At 38.7% G+C, this 16,264-nt stretch overlaps 1 protein-coding gene across 2 annotated transcripts in view; it reads left to right on the forward strand.

Annotated features, from left to right (window-relative positions):
* Nucleotides 1-15,161, forward strand: part of ENPP1 (ectonucleotide pyrophosphatase/phosphodiesterase 1) — a 73,612-nt gene extending 58,451 nt beyond the window's left edge. Inside the window, exons 19-25 of one of the 2 annotated variants that reach the window (XM_059400740.1) lie at nt 14-65; nt 1,938-2,092; nt 3,670-3,799; nt 4,934-5,014; nt 5,887-6,019; nt 8,006-8,168; nt 11,108-15,161. In XM_059400740.1, coding sequence (XP_059256723.1) covers nt 14-65; nt 1,938-2,092; nt 3,670-3,799; nt 4,934-5,014; nt 5,887-6,019; nt 8,006-8,168; nt 11,108-11,278 — 885 coding nt within the window. In that variant the 3' untranslated portion in view covers nt 11,279-15,161. The remainder of the gene's footprint in view (nt 1-13; nt 66-1,937; nt 2,093-3,669; nt 3,800-4,933; nt 5,015-5,886; nt 6,020-8,005; nt 8,169-11,107) is intronic. The other variant, XM_059400741.1, reaches the window with a different exon arrangement.
* Nucleotides 15,162-16,264: the final 1,103 nt, after the last annotated feature.

Here is a 16,264-nt window from a genome sequence, read left to right on the forward strand (position 1 = left end):
ATTAACTTTTTAGGTCTTACCAGTTGTGGATTTTGAGATACAGTTGAATTTGACTGTGGCAGAAGGTAAGACATGTTTCCCTTGAGTTTGGAATGTAAAAGTGGGCTAGTTTCTCAGCCAGGTTAATCATAGAACATGTGGTTTGGGGGCATTAGTTGAGAACAACCAGTAACTTAAAGGTGGTAGTGGAGACCACCTGAGGAAACACAGAGATGTCTTTGCTTGATGGTCTAGACTGTTTGTCATACGGAAGGGAGGGATATTTACAGCAAATCATATATTTAGTGGAAGCTGAATTACTCTTTATGAACATAGTCGAGGTGGTTCGAGATCTTGAAGATTTTTATAGCTTTATTAGAGAACTTCAGATTTCCATTGTAAACACCTGTTAGATTTCTATCTCATCTGCTTCTTAGTTCATTATAAGAGAGTATAAATTGGCTTGTTTATCTAAAGTTATTTCTTTATAGCTTTTGAGTGAAGAGTATGCTTCATATACAGACAACTGCTAACATTTGTCAGTCACTGGGATGTTCAGCCTCACTTTGATACAATCTCTGATACACTTTGATATAGTCTGATACACTCTGATATAGTAAAGTGATTCTTGTTACTTGGCTCAGTTTTTTCCTTCTGTAATAAGAAGGCAAATTCTGCATAATTCCCAAGTTGAATTTGCCTGTATAAAAATCTCTGTAAATGTGGGGCACCTGGGAAGGCTCAGACAGTTAAGCATCTGACTCTTTGATTTCAGGTCAGGTCATGATCTTAGGGTCCTGAGATTGAGCCCCACGTCGAAGGTGTGGAGTCTGCTTGGGATCCTCTCTCTCTCTCCCTCTCCCTCCCCCTCTGCTCCTCCCACCACTCGCATGTGCTCTCCCTCTCTCTTTCTCTTTCTCAAAAATAAAAGAAAATAAAAATAAAAATCTCTGTAAATGTTTAGAGATATCTTTGATAGCCTTGTGATGACAAAACCTTGTGGCAAAGGATTGCATTTCTGGAACTGATTTGTGTTTGAATATGAGCATAGGAACTATATGTCCAGGGAAAAAGTATTCATTCTCTGTAAACTACTGTTTTCTCATCTGTACAATGGGCATATAACCTTAATTTGTAAGGTTATGTAAGAATTAAATTAGATGATGTATACAAAGGACTTTACAAAGCACTTGGCACTTGGAAAAAGTACAGTAAATGGTCTATACTATTACTGTTTCATTCAGCTCAGTCTCATAATTTTAGTTATGAATTTTTGCTTTCTCATCCAAGAAACTTCTCTGCCTAGAGTTTTCCCTGAATAATAATCATTAAAATACTGTTGAAGAATTTTAGCAATATTTTTAAAGTCCTAATGCTGAAATTTGTAGCAATATCACACAGTGTTCTCTTGTGATATCTTGATATTACATTCATCTTTCAGACTCTTCATAGGCAAAAACTACAATGAATCCCTTTTCTTAACTGTTTATGGTTCTGCTCTTTGTGTTTAGTTTTATTTTACAGTTAAAAATAACTTTTCATGGGGTGCCTGGGTGGCTTAGTGGGGTAAAGCCTCTGCCTTCGGCTCAGGTCATGATCCCGGGGTCCTGGGATCGAGCCCTGCATCGGGTTCTCTGCTCAGCGGGAAGACTGCTTCCCTTTCTCTCTCTGCCTGCCTCTCTGCCTACTTGTGATCTCTCTCTGTCAAATAAATAAATGCAATCTTTAAAAAAAAAAAATAACTTTTCAGTAGGTTTAAGTAGAGAATTGGATGGATTCTTATATACTCTATAAGGAAGTATGTTCTTACATATTCACTGTATATATATACATACACACACATATGTGTATATATATAATTTATTCTGTATATACATTCAGAATATATTATATACTGTGAATTATATTCACAGTAAGTATGTTTGAATGGTGGTTTCATTTTTCCCCTACAACCCAAGAGAAGGTTATTAAGCGCAGCACTTTACCTTACGGAAGACCCAGAGTCCTGCAGAGAAACACCTCGGTCTGTCTCCTTTACCAGCACCAGTTCGTCAGTGCTTACAGCAATGACATCCTGATGCCCCTTTGGACCTCTTACACCGTCCGCAGAAATGCAAGTATTGGTCGCTTCTTTAGCTCTGTGTGATTATTTCAAATTATCATTAAGCAAAACATTGAAAGCCAAGTTAGTTTAGGTCAGTTAATCTTGGCTCTCTCATCAGTTGCTGAATTAGAAGATCACTGAACTGTGAGTTAGAAGATTAAGTTCTCGTTCTAGCCTGACCACAAACTCACTGTGTGACTCTAAGACTCCAAGCAGATGTCTTCTTGTGTGAAAGGAGGCGTGTGCATGCAATAAAAGTTTCTCCCTTGCTTTATGTTTGATTTAATATTTTAGGATTCTAATTTACAATTTTATGAAATCAATTTTGCAGTCAGGCACAATGATTCATCTCTAAATACATAGCTGGATTTTCCTCCACTGCGCTCACCTTAGGGGTTCCTCACTGATGGGCAAGGTCATAAAAGCTTAGTGATCTCTCTGCATATACCACCTACAGAAGATCCCCCCACCCCGCCAACCCAGACCAGACCAGACCAGAGAGAGGCCAGGGATCTGTGCACCTCCCAGAACACAAGAAGGCCTTGAGAAGAGTTGGGGGTTCGGGGTGGGGCAAATACCCCAGAATAAGACCACCATTCCCCCTCACCCCTGCCCCCTGGCTGCCCTGGTGGAAAGAGAAACAGAAGATAAGCCTTGAAAGAGAGAATGGGGGAGGGGATAAGATTGAGATTTTAATCAAATTGAAGTTTTAAACTAGACCAACCAGATTTTCAGAAACTGAATGTCTGCCAAGCTCTACAGGATGCCCTTAAGGGGTGGAAAGGGGATCTGAGAGAGCTTAATGGAGGGTAGCAGCAGGATTTAAAAAATAAAACTATTGTTCATAGTCACTGAGAATGCCAAATAAAAAGAGAAGGCTATGTGTGTGTATATATGTAATTTCTTTGTTAAAAATACATATATTATGTACCCATACACGTTCATATAATTCCATAACGTTTCTACCATCAGTTTGATTGTTCTAATTTTGAAGACAGTTTCCCAACACTGTAAACATGTTTTTTTTTTACTTGACTTTGTGATATGTAGGAGTCTGCCCGGTGTTTTGTAGGTTCCCATCAAATTTACTGTTGTTTCATGCCATAATTACAATGTTCTTTGATTCTGTTCAAATGTTCGGTTGACTTATGTAATCAAAGCTGCTTAAATTCAGTCCTCAGTGCTCCTGAGGTTTTTGTGCTACACAGTGGCTCCCCACCCCCAGCTGGAGTTTGTGCAGTTGTGTATGGAAGATAGATAGGCTCAGATCCCCTCAAAATCAGTATTTCAGTATATAAAAGCTTGCAGTTGACCAAAAAAAAAAAAAAAAAGGCTACACTAAATTGGCCCAGCATAATAGGAAAATATTTGCACATATGTAATAAATGACTAATATCCTTACTATCGTAAAAGAGTTTTTGCATCTCAGGAAAAAATGAATATACTACTAGAAAAATGGGAAAATGGCGAAGGACAGCCAGAGCTCTGTTTTCAAATGGTGTGATGCATCTTCAGCTACTCATAAAGCCATCTTCTTTTCTTTTAGATGCCTGACGCCTAATGGCTCTTTTCATTTTGTTTTTCAGGACAGTTTCTCTGCAGAAGACTTTTCCAACTGTCTTTACCAGGATCTTCGAATTTCTCTTAGTCCTGTCCATAAGTGTTCCTTTTATAAAAATAATGCTGAACTGAGCTATGAGTTCCTCTACCCACCACGTAAGTTTCTACCTCCCTGACCTTCCTTTCTCTTGGCCTCTTTCTCTTCTTCCTTTTCTTTTCCTTCTGAGGCCGGATACATCATCTTGTTGTTATTTATTGGTGAAAATGGTGAATGAGAAGTATAACTCTTAGAGAAAAATTTTAAAGTGTCTGAAGCTTGACTTTTAGACAACTTTTTAGCTTTTGCTTGGATGAAGGTTTCAGCATCTGCCTTTGGCTCAGGACATGGTCCCAGAGTCCAGGGATGTTGGGCTCCCTGGTCAGTGGGGAGCCTGCTTCTCCCTCTGGGCTCTGCCCTTCCCAGCCCCTCACCCCTGCTCTTCACTCATATTCTCTCTCTCTCTCTCTCTCTCTCTCAAATAAATAAATATTTTTTTGATAAAAGGAAAAATGTAATTCACCTAAGAAGTAGGGATAGGCAGAACCTAAGGGTGCTCACACTTTCACAGAAATGGATCTGCTAGGGAAGAGCTTTTATTTTTTCTTTTTTGAAGTTAAGTGTTCTGTTTTTAAATATGGCACATCTGTGTGTTAATGAGAAGACATTTTCAGGCTGGCCTTAAAAGGCAAAGAGCAGAAGGCTCCAGGTGCTCAAATATTCTCCATATCCAGCCCAGTCCCCGGAGTAAGGGTCTGAAGTCAAAACTTGGCTGTTGCTTTATGAAAATAGACCAACTCCAAGCTGAAAATCCCTACAAAGAAGCCTTGTACAGCATTTCGAGGCAGAAATCCTGCAATGTTTTTTCTGGGTAGTAGGTGTTGTTCTGAAGCCAGATAATCTCTTTTTCCTTCTTAGCGTAGAAGAGTTTAAGGAAAGAGAGTTGTCAAAACAATACATTGTTAGTTGAAATAGGCAAATAATGTAATATTTGTATATGTTTAATTTAGGCTGTTATTAAGCTTTTGTTTTTTTGATAAATTCATTTTGAAGAAGAAAAGATGTAAGTATTTTACTTTTTTAAGGGACTTGACCAAACACATGGCACTTTCCCTTGACCCTGTACTTAGGAATGTTTTATGGGTTTAAGGTGATACTCAGCTAATTTTTCAAGTGCCCTCCCATGAGAAAGTATGATTTCTAATGTTATTCATGAAGAATGAAATAGTTGTCTTGTTTTGCTTTCTTTATAGAACTAAATAAAGGTTCAGATCAACTATATTCTGAAGCATTGCTTAATACTAATATAGTGCCAATGTACCAGAGTTTTCAAGGTAAAAAATTTTAACCCTGTATCTCACAATTTCAATGAATTTCTATATATTATAGGCATAATTTATATTATTAAGACTAATCCTCTAAATTAAATTACTGTCAAGCATGTTCTTTTAGGTGTATGTTCTTAGAGGTATACATTCTTACACATTCTTAACTTTGACGATACCAGTACACAAAAATTCTACAGCTGTTAGAATTATGATATATTCTAATACCTATTATCCTATCTGTATTTACATGTTTGTAAACAACATTTTTTGATGGAAAAAGTATGTAACATTCTTCCTAAGTTATCTGGCTTATATAGTCTACTAACACATGAACTTTCAGTTTGTTTTCCCATTTAACTTTGGGAGTTGTTGATAATTGTTTTTGACCTTGAAATGAATAGATTTTTGCATCATTATTAACTATCATTGTATTTGGAACTCCTACAAAAATAAATTTAAATTATTCTTCAGGTGACATATAGAATTTTAAAATATGGAGCATACAAGGACATTTTTTACTCTAATTTACGTGCAAGGAAATTTTTTACTCTAATTTACATGTAGAATACTTGTGAATATTTCAAAGGGAATTTCAGATATTAACAATAAATCTGAATAACCTGCCTTGTTTCTTTATGTTCATGGTGAGGCATATAGTCAGGGATGCCCAAAATAATGTTGAATTCAATGTTCGTCTCTTCTGGCCAAAAGCCAGAGCTGAACAGTGGGTTTTTGGCCTCACACTAAGACTGAAGCCACATTTGGCTTTGTCAGTAATTATTACAAACGCTGACTTTGAATAAGGTCGTTGAGTTATTTCACATGACAGCATGGCACCTTGTTCTCTGGAACCTTCACTGACACCCTTCTTGTTCCAGTAATATGGCGCTACTTCCACGGCACCCTTCTGCAACGGTACGCGGAGGAAAGAAATGGCGTCAATGTGGTCAGCGGGCCTGTGTTTGACTCTGATTACGACGGACGTTACGATTCCTCAGAGACGCTGAAGCAGTAAGAACATATTTCATTTCCTCTTAAAAACAGCCGTCGTGTGGGATTACCATCCAGTTGAATCCATGGAGCCTTTTCTGTCTGAAACTGTTTGTGTTGATGGACAAGACATTTCTGTTTACACCGGAAGCCCCTTGAAATATCTTAGGATGTTTTGCTCAGGGTTCAGTAAAATTTTTTTTTAGAGGAAAGGAGTGTTTCTCCTCGACTCTGCTTAGATGAGTAATTCTTGAGTTCAGATTAAACACTGAACTCTGCCATCTGTTAAGAAGGTAACACCCTTGTTTAAAATCTCTGTGCGGATAACTGTTGAGATACCGTCTTCATTAACTACTGCTGGTTAGAAGATAAGGAACCTTGTGGTGTGGCTAGAGGCATCCTGCCTGGAAGCATCAGCAGAATTCTAAAGCTGCAGTGTCCAAGGGCGGGCCTTGGGCGAATGTCGCAGCTTTTACCTAACCTTTTTAACCCTTTTTTTAGGGGGAGCCTGAGTGACCATCTTGAAAGAAACCGCCAGTAGGTGCTGTTTTTGTAAAGTACAGCAGCAGAACATTTTAGAAACCATTTGATCTTTCATAAAACAATAACAGCCTGATTTTTTGCAGTAATATTACTATTAAGGCATAGGGTAACAAGAATGAGATGTCAGGGGAGGTTCAGCTGGTTCCTGAGAAGAACTCTCTCAGGCAGGCTCAGGGAAAATTCTTCACACACGTTTATCTGTGACACGTTAGTTTGTAATGTAGTTTGTGAAATGACAGGCTTTTGTTTTGTTTCTTACTATATCCCTGGAGTCGTAAGGGACCCACCATAACTGCCTGAGATCACAGCAGTAGAGTATAAAGAGGAGAACTTCAGGGACGCCTGGGTGGCTTAGTCGGTTAAGTGACCACCTTCTGCTCAGGTCAAGATCCTGAAGTCCCAGAAACGAGTCCTGCGTCGGGCTCCCTGCTCAGCAAGGAGTCTGCTTCTCCCTCTGACCGTCTCCCTTCTTGTGCTTGCTCACTCTCTCTTAGTCTCTCTCGCAAAGAAATAAAATCTTAAGAGAGAGAGAGAGCTTCATATCTTTCGCATTCCACGAGAGCGCTCTGTTTTAATCAGTTTTCTATGTTATGGTTCCACACAAGATTACAATTGAAGATGAGGCTCCCACTACCCTAAATTTGGAAAGATGCTGAAAAACAAATAAATAAACCTAGCTTTCAGAACAAAGGAAGTAGAATTAAGATGAGGTAAAGTATTACTTGGGACATCTTGAAGAATATGCTGCAATTTAAAAGAAGTTACTGGCATGAGAAAGGAAATCCACCTTTTTTTTTTTTTTAAGATTATTATTTATTTATTTGACAGACAGAGATCACAAGTAGGCAGAGAAGCAGGCAGAGAGAGAGGAGGAATCAGGCTCCTCCACCATGTGCAGCTTGATCCCAGGACCCTGGGACCATGACCTGAGCCGAAGGCAGAGGCTTTAACCCACTGAGTGATCCAGATGCCCCGAGAAAGGAAATCCCTTTAAAACAAAGGAGAGTTCACAGAAACATGACTTCTCTAGAAGGGCTGGAATAGAAAAAAATCCCATACCACTTTCCTCTGTCTCCTGTCTTTGCATAGCTGCACAGAGTTGAGAAGACTATCAATAATGCTTCAGAATCTTGGTTGTAGGTGTTCTAGAAAGATGTATTTTTTCTTTCATGTCTCAATTCCAGTGTCCTAAGGTAGAACTAAAAAAAAAAAAAAAATCTGAAGTTTAGTAAATTTTTATAGAAAATAAAAATTATTTGGCTTATGTTTACCTGTCTTCTAATTTGTTTTCAATTCAGCAGAATATGTTGAGGTATTATGATTACAAACTTCCTACAATATATTTAATTATTTGACTGAATTTTATTTTTAGATTCATTGTATTAAAAATATACTTCACCAAAAGATTCACTAAAAAGAAGAGATCTATTTCTTTCTTAAACTGAAGATTGTCCTATTTTCCAGAAACAGCAGACTCATCCGTAATCAAGAAATTCTGATCCCAACTCACTTCTTCATTGTGCTGACAAGTTGTAAAAACACATTCCAGACTCCCTCCCAGTGTGATGAGTTAGACACCTTAGCTTTCATTTTGCCTCACAGGACTGACAATAGTGAGAGCTGTGTGGTAAGTAGCCTTTGTTCATGTATCACCTTAAACGCTGACCATATGAATATAAGTATATTTGCATGTGTCGTGTCTGACATCACTGTGGGTAAAAACGGAATGTGAATATGCATGTACTTTGAAAGGGTGTGCTTTTACATGTACTTTGCAGGATGATTTTAAATTTGATGCTCTGAGATGGTATATCTTTGGAGAGGACCACCCTTGCCTATTAAAACACAAAAAACAAATCAAAATGTAAAAACTTAGTGCCTGCATTCAGCTTAGCCCCTAAGTTCTAGGTTTATTTGAACTATGAATTTATTTTTGTTTGAAACCTGGATTTATAATTCCTAAAAGTGTCAGCACTGTTATAAATTAGTCCTAAAGTTATGGTTAGGTAGTATTTCAGATTACTTTTCTTTATATCACTTTATTATACAAGTCATGTTTGTTCCTAATTATCTTTTCTTACTCTTTTGTCATTCAGTGTTTGGAAATAATTGTTTTATGTTATCTTACTTGCTCATAATTAAAAACAAACAGACAAACAAAACCTCGTCTTCGAACAAGACTGTATTAAAATTTTAGGGAAGTTTTTTTCCCCATAGTGAGCCAATTTTGTTTTTCTTTCAGAGTACTTCCCAGATTTTCTAGTTGTTGTTTTTTCTAGTTTTTTCCTAGTTCTTTTTTTTTTCCTCCCACTTTTCTTTTTTTTGTCCATCGAAGTTACACTATATAAGTGTAGACCTAAGTTGGCAAAGCAATGTAGCTTTCTCACCAGCCTCATTTGAATGGGTGGTTTAGTTAGGAGTCCTGTGGGCAAAAGGAAGTTGAGGCCCCAGTCTGAGCTTAGCAGGAGAGAGTGCTATCATCACTCATTAATTTCTCCCTGCATTTATTCATTGATCCTTTCTTGGATCCAGCCGTTCATTCCTTCAATAAATACATGTTTCCGGGTACTCTTAGTCCAGAGGACACAGCAGTGAGCAAAGCAGACAGTAGCTTCTGCCGTGGGCCCAGGAGTAGAATACAGAGATCCATTGTCATCCCTGATCTAAGAGCCTGTGTGTCATTCATTAAAATTCATGAAGATATTTTACTTACTTCTCTGATAAACTGAGAATGAATTGACCAGTCCTCATAGAACATATTTCTCATTAACTTCTTTTTCCTTATGCTTCAGAATTAAGGAAGGAATAACAGGGTTTTACCTATTTGGATGCCCTTTGGGCATCTACATCTATCAGCTGGTCACTGTTGTGGACACTGCGGGATACATACTAAGTGTTCTCTCCTTCATTGCTTTCTCTTCCTCAATGGATTGAATTGTCACTAAAGTTACCAGTTAGTGTTATGTTCTGCAGCAAATAATGGAGAACCCATTTACAGTGACTTGAGCAATTAACGGGTACCTCAGGTGACAGGATGTCCAGAAGTAGACAGTCTTGGGTCAATAACACTATGAGGGACCTAGACCTTTCCTGTCTTCCTTCTCCACTATTCTTAGCATGTGGCACATGTGGGCCAAAGATGGTTTCTTCTCTAGATATCATGTCTGAATTCTGGGCCCTCCTTTCAAAGAGACTTATGCTCAGGTCTCCCTGACCAAAATGATGCCAGGTGTCATGAGTGAGGCTTTGAGTTCCTTTTCACCATCTCTACCATTCAAAAGCTATTGTGCTGCTATCTTAAATGCAAATATTTTGTCAAATTCTGTAATAGCAGTGTACCTAGAGGACACTAATTATTGGACATGAACCAGAGAAAGGGTTATTTGAAGGTCTATCACACATCCTGATTGATTCCTTCTGTTTCATCTCTGAAGTAGCAACTAATGATTAGCAGGACATTGGCCTGAGACATCAGATGCCTTGCCTGTACTTTTTATCTGTTCATGTGTATGTTGGGACAGATGGAAAATATCTACTGGCCAAGTAGTCCACGGAGTCAGGGTTATTCCTTCAAGAGCTAGAGTGAAGGCTATTGCAGAGAAGGAGACTGATTGGAGCAGTAAGTAGCCCTGGATACAGGGATGATTGGAAGCTAATGGGAAAATGGAGATTATTGGTCCATTCCCCTTTTATGTGGAAAGCTTATATTTATCATTTCCAACTAATAATGTTCCAAGGGTACAGAAGTCTTTATTGGAGGACGTCTTTAATGTACAATTGCAGCCCGCCATCCAGTGGATACCTTCTTCATCTGACCTTCTCCAGGAGCCATATTCAGAGAAATGCATGCTTACCATGAATGTATGATTTCCATCTCTGCTCCCTGCCTCAGCTACCAGCTCTGCTTCCATGTGTCAGAGCATGTGCCTTTACTTTTCATTTGATCTATTAGCTGAGACTTCACTACCTCCCCAGAAATGGAGTTGTGTTTTACCACACCCCTAACCCTCTCTTCATTGTACCCATGTACGTAACTGATTCTGATAAGAACGGGTGTTCTTTTAGTGCACTTGCACACATCATCACATTTGATCCTCAGAGCACTCCTGTAAGGAAGGAGCAGGTAAGAGAATCAGGATTCAGGTGTTAAATAACTGGCCTCACTTTACATGGTATGGTAATGATAGGACCCGGACTTGGGTCCGAGTTTATTTACGCCCATCCCCATATTCATTCTACCGCGCCACATTGCTTTTGTTCTCCAACATATTTTTAACCTCACACTGTTGAAGTTTCATGCACCAATGCAATACATGAGCACTGATTCCACGTATACTTGCCTTTTCCCAAATTGGGAAATTTGGGAATTCCCACATTTAATTCAACAAAGGTGCATCGTATGTATTAGATGCTGAGCTATTCAAGAACAGGGATCATGCTGACAAAGGTCAGAGCATCTGCCATTTGGGAGCCAGAGGGTCAGAACTCACTGAAATGGGAAGAAGGGGTGCTGGTAGGGAATGCGGATTGTTCTCCAGTGACGTTTCTTTTCCTCCCACTTCATAGCAGGGGAAGCACGAGTCGTCATGGGTAGAAGAGTTACTGAAGCTACACAGAGCTCGGATCACGGATGTTGAACTCATCACTGGACTCAGCTTCCTTCAAGAACGAAAAGAGCCCGTTGCAGACATTCTACAGTTGAAAACACGGTTGCCAGTCTTTGACCAAGAAGACTGATATTTTTTTATTCCAAAAACACACCATAGATGTTTTTGAAAGAACCTTTATTTTATACAGTCCTCTATTCACGCTGTCGCCTTGTTTGGAAACTGCCGACCAGAGTTAGAGCTGAGAATCCTCTGTGATAACAACCATCTCAGGGAACCTGGCAGCCTCCGCCCGGCAGTAGGAAAATACTCTTACTGAGTCTCGCACATGTTTGAATGTGTAAGAATTGTTCCAATTTGGGGAATAAAGACACACCATATCTAAAACTGCTCTTCAACTTCTCTTAAGGGCAAAAATAGCTGTGAACATTGTCTGGATGCCAGATATTTGAATTTTGTTTTCACTAATAAATTTCTATGGAACTGGCAAGCTCAGCATTAATGGATAGGATTGGAATAGTCTGTTTTACCTTAGTATTTTCACAAGGATTTAAAGGTGATTCTGGATTCTTTCCAGCTTGGAGTTTCATTCATTTTAGTTTTAACTGAAAAAAAAATTAGCAGAAGCAAAACTGTTTCTAAGGCCCTCTTTCTGTCTTTGCCAACACCCATTCAAAACCAAAATATGTAATCCTGTGGGTTTGGTTTTTTGTAAATTGTGATTAGGCTTCCTCGGATTTAATGCTTTTAATAAGTTAAACTTTGAGGGAAGATCTGTGAATTGAGTAATTCAGTCTGTGTACCTGCTATAAAATTTTATTCTGCATTTGTACAAAAAAAAAGAAAGATACTCCTATCCCGTTCACTGGTAGTGAACATAGGTTGAAAATAGCTCTAAAAGTGGTTATTTTAGACTATTAAAAATGTCTTCATGGAACTTCAGAGAACTTGCCAATGCATGCCTGGCAACATTTTCCATCAAGACGGCAGGAATGTTTTCCTCTATGCCCCAAAATGACCCCACCAGCAGCAGAACTGTGCTGAGCTGTTTATCTTAAAGTTTCTTGGGTTTGGAAAGAATGTATAACCATTGCTTTATATTTTCTTTGTGGTCATGATATATGAACCTGACCTCTCCTCCGCATAAACTATACCTTTTAGTGTGACTATACCTGTGAACCTTCAAGGGCTTCCTTCACTTGTAGGCTATGTGGGTTTGATTTAGGTGTTATATTAGTCCACCAAAATTTTTTTATTTGTCCTTCCTATGATGATCATTCTTGAACAGACTACAGGCCACAAAATCCTTTAGATAATATAATTTGTACTAAAAATTATTTAATAATTTAGGAAGTTTTGTTGGTTTTTGTTTTAGTCCCATAGGGTCCTGAGGGTTTATACACTGCTTTTTTCCAATCTGTCTTCTCTCTGTTGTTCAGTTTGGGTCATTTCTATTGTCCTGTCTTTAAGTTCACTCGTAATTTTACTTCTCTAATCCATTTTGTTGTTGAGCCCCCCCTCACCCATTAAGTTTTCTGTTTTTATTTTTTTCCCTAAAATTTCCATTCAGTTCTTCTTTATATTGTGTATTACTTTGCTGAGAATTTTTATTTTTTTGCTAAGATTTTTTATTTTTTCATTTATTCTGTGTAATTCATAGATACTCACTGAAGCATTTTTGCAATGGCTGCTGCAAAATTCTTTTCAAATAATGCCAGCATCTGTGTCATCTCAGGGTTGGCATCTGTTTTCTTTTTTTCATTCAAAAAGATTTTCCTGGTTCTTGGCATGATGAATGATTTTCGGTGGAAACCTGAATATTTTAGATGTTACATGACTGTGGATCTTATTTAAACCTTCTGTTTTAGCTGACTTTCTCTGACATCAATCTAGTGGAGGACTTAGGGGCACTGTCTAGTTCCTCCAAGGTGTAGCTACAAGTCCAGGTTTCCCACTCAGCCTCCAGTGACACTTGGAACAAGATGGGATCCATGTCATTGCTGCACAGGGTGGGAATTCAGTTCCCCTCTGGGCTTCCATTGATGCCTTCCTGCCTGGGGTGTGCAGGGGGCCTTGTCACTGCTCCCCTGTGGTGTCCACTGATACTGTGGGCAGGAATGGTGGGGAGGAGGCTTCATTATGACCAGGTGGGGATGAATTGACCAGTTGCTTACTCAACCCTCTCAGATCCCACCCTGTCAGGGGAGTTAGGGTACTGCATGACAGCCCAGAGAGGCTGGAAGTCTAGGCTCCCCACTTGGCCTTTACTGGTCTGGTTGGGTCTGTGGTCTTTCCAGTGGCGTTTGCTAGAGTGGAGCATTTCCTGTTTTCTCTCTTGCGAGGCCATTACTCTTCCAGGCCTTTGGCTGGAGAACAGGCCTTTTTTAGGACTTCTTTACATGTGCTCTGTGGCCATTTCACCTTTTCAGCTCCAAGTCTGGGACATCTGAGCTAAAAAGCAAAAACACAGGAGAACTCATCATAGTTTTGTCCCTTAGGTCCCAAGGTCCCTAGCCTGCCTGACTTCTCTCTTCAGAGTCTTCCTTTTTTTTTGTTTTATATATAATATCTAAGCTTTTTATCTGCATTTAGCAGAAGGATATCTACTTTATAGAAGTTTCTCATTGATTTTTATGTATTCAAAACACATGCAGACACGTGATTGCCTCTATGTAAAGCCTCTTAGCAGATCTTGATTAAATAGGTAGATGCCTCTCCCCTTTGCCAGTCACCAGGAATACAAAGAAAGACAAGTAATAGTCCTACTAATAATCCTAAAACTAGAGAGGGAGAGGACAGAGCAGAAGTGTACTAAGGGGTGGTAGTTGTTTTAATGGAGCCAGAGGCAGAGCCATCTGCCAGGGAGAACAGAGGAGACCACTTGGTATTGCTTGACGGTCTCAGCAGTGACTCCCAGAGGTGGTGACATTTGGGCTAGAACTTGGTGCAGATTGGAGCTCTTCAGGTGAATAGGTAAGGAAAGGACATCCTAACATCCTTTGGATGGATACTTTTTGGCATATTCCCATTTACTCTTCTGATATTTTCTACAAGTGTTGCTATGACCAACTTATGACATAAAACTACTTTATTTTTCCTGCTTTGTTATAATCATCTCCTGCTCTTAAAAGTCAGACTATTAATGCTGTGCTGACTCTAAAGTAAAGAGCATCCACATCTGTTCCTACTTAGTTTGTTTTCTTCAGACAGGGTGTTTGTTTTCTTTTTTTGTCTTGTAACAGATCTCTCCTTTGACTGTTTGATCAGTTTAAAAGATGTGACTGGCCTCCAGTCCCCCAATTTGAATGGTAAATTCACATGGCTATATATGAAAATGTCTTTAACCTACTGCGTATAATAAAGGCTGTTCTTTGCTTTTCATATGCAAAACAAAACCTTTATTTTCCCCTAATTTTATTGCCATGCCTCTGATCAGTACTTCTTAAATGAGGTAAGTAACTTCCATATAAAATTTCATAGATAAGTCAGCCCATTCATGGCAAAGCAAAGAATCAAGTGGAACTTAAAAATTATTTAGAAGTTTCAGAGAAAAATATGCAAACCTTCGGGGGGGAAAGGGAAATGTTCAGCAGGGTAGGTCAGTGTGTAGAGGGCTGTTAGGCCAGCTAGCCCCATCCTGTTTCAGGAGAGATGGTGGATGAGATTGTATCTAAGATCACCCAGTCCTCCAGAAAAGGCTGTTACCAGCCCCAACATTGACTTTTTTTTGTCATTAGCTGCATTAACTGTCCTGCCTTGCCCTGTGGGTACCTGCTTATCTATATCAGGAACAGGCATTTGAACTTTGAAACTAAATGTGGTGATTACACTTCATGCCAAAGCCTATCACAGGTGCTTTGTAAGCCTTAGGTAAAATTGTAACATGGCTACAGTCCAATGACATTTTCCTTGATTTTTGGCAGTCTAAATATTATGAGGGAGAGGGGAAGTCTGTAGAATATGTCTCTAAGCTAAGAAATGTGGATTTACCAATAAAAATTTTACATACAGAATCTTTGCTGCTTTCGCACATGCACGCACGCGTTTGTGCGTGTGTGTGTGTGTGTGTGTGTGTGTGTGTGTAGGGTGGGGACAGGGAACAGGGTGGTGGTATTTTCCCTGGGATGATACTGCATGCAAGGGCTATAGACAATTAACCATGACTGTATTGTTGGAAGGAGGAAAAAGATCCAAAGTTCATGTCAGGTTCACAGAGTAAACATCTATTTCTGATTTGTGACCTATATTCTTGTTTTTGGCATTTTAATTATTTGCAATCATACTTCTAGGTTAAAAAAATAAAAGGCATGTATAAATATCCTTCCAGTATTTAGAATGGTCTGAAACCAGAGGGAAAGTATCTGATTTGTAACTTCCATAGATTTTATTTCAACGTGAAATTTTTGTACTTATCCTTTCCATAAACAGCAATGAAAGGAAAAATAAAGATATTTAGTAGAAATTGTAGCCGTGGTAGAAACTGTAGTCTGCTAGAAATTAAAGAATCTCTGGAATCTGTATTACCCTCATGAGATGTCAAAAGGAAGCAATAGAAAAAAGTATGCCTTTCATTCCGTCCCAGTGTCATAGTTTTAAGCTTAACTTCATACTCGCCCGTAAAACCTGAACTCAGGGAGAGAGGTTTTAATAAAAATAACTCATATAGAATTTCATTATATATCAAATTCAGAACTCAGAATAGACTTCAGCTTTCACACATAGAGATACAAAACAATTTAATACATATCCAGATAATGAGGTTTTTATATCTCTTAGTAATTTTGCCCTAAGACATCTGGGTATGTCTCACTATCAAAATTTTTTATGCCTACACTTAAATGACATTGTGCTAAGTGTAATAGAAAGCAAATGAAACTTTCAGAACTGAAGGTTTATAAGTTAACAGAGACTGGAGATTATTTTAAATAAATGAGACCAAAATTTTCTCAGTTCAATGAACAGATCTGCCTGCTCAAATTTTTACAGTCTAAAAAACCTCAGATCAAAACTTATAATTTTGCATTCTCTATCATAAACTATTCAAGATCTTGACACAATGGCACTGTTTTGAAGTGTTACTCACTTCTATAAAGGTACAGAAACAGTGGTTAACCTG

Source organism: Mustela nigripes, chromosome 5, assembly GCF_022355385.1.
Source record: "Mustela nigripes isolate SB6536 chromosome 5, MUSNIG.SB6536, whole genome shotgun sequence".
Taxonomy (NCBI): domain Eukaryota; kingdom Metazoa; phylum Chordata; class Mammalia; order Carnivora; family Mustelidae; genus Mustela; species Mustela nigripes.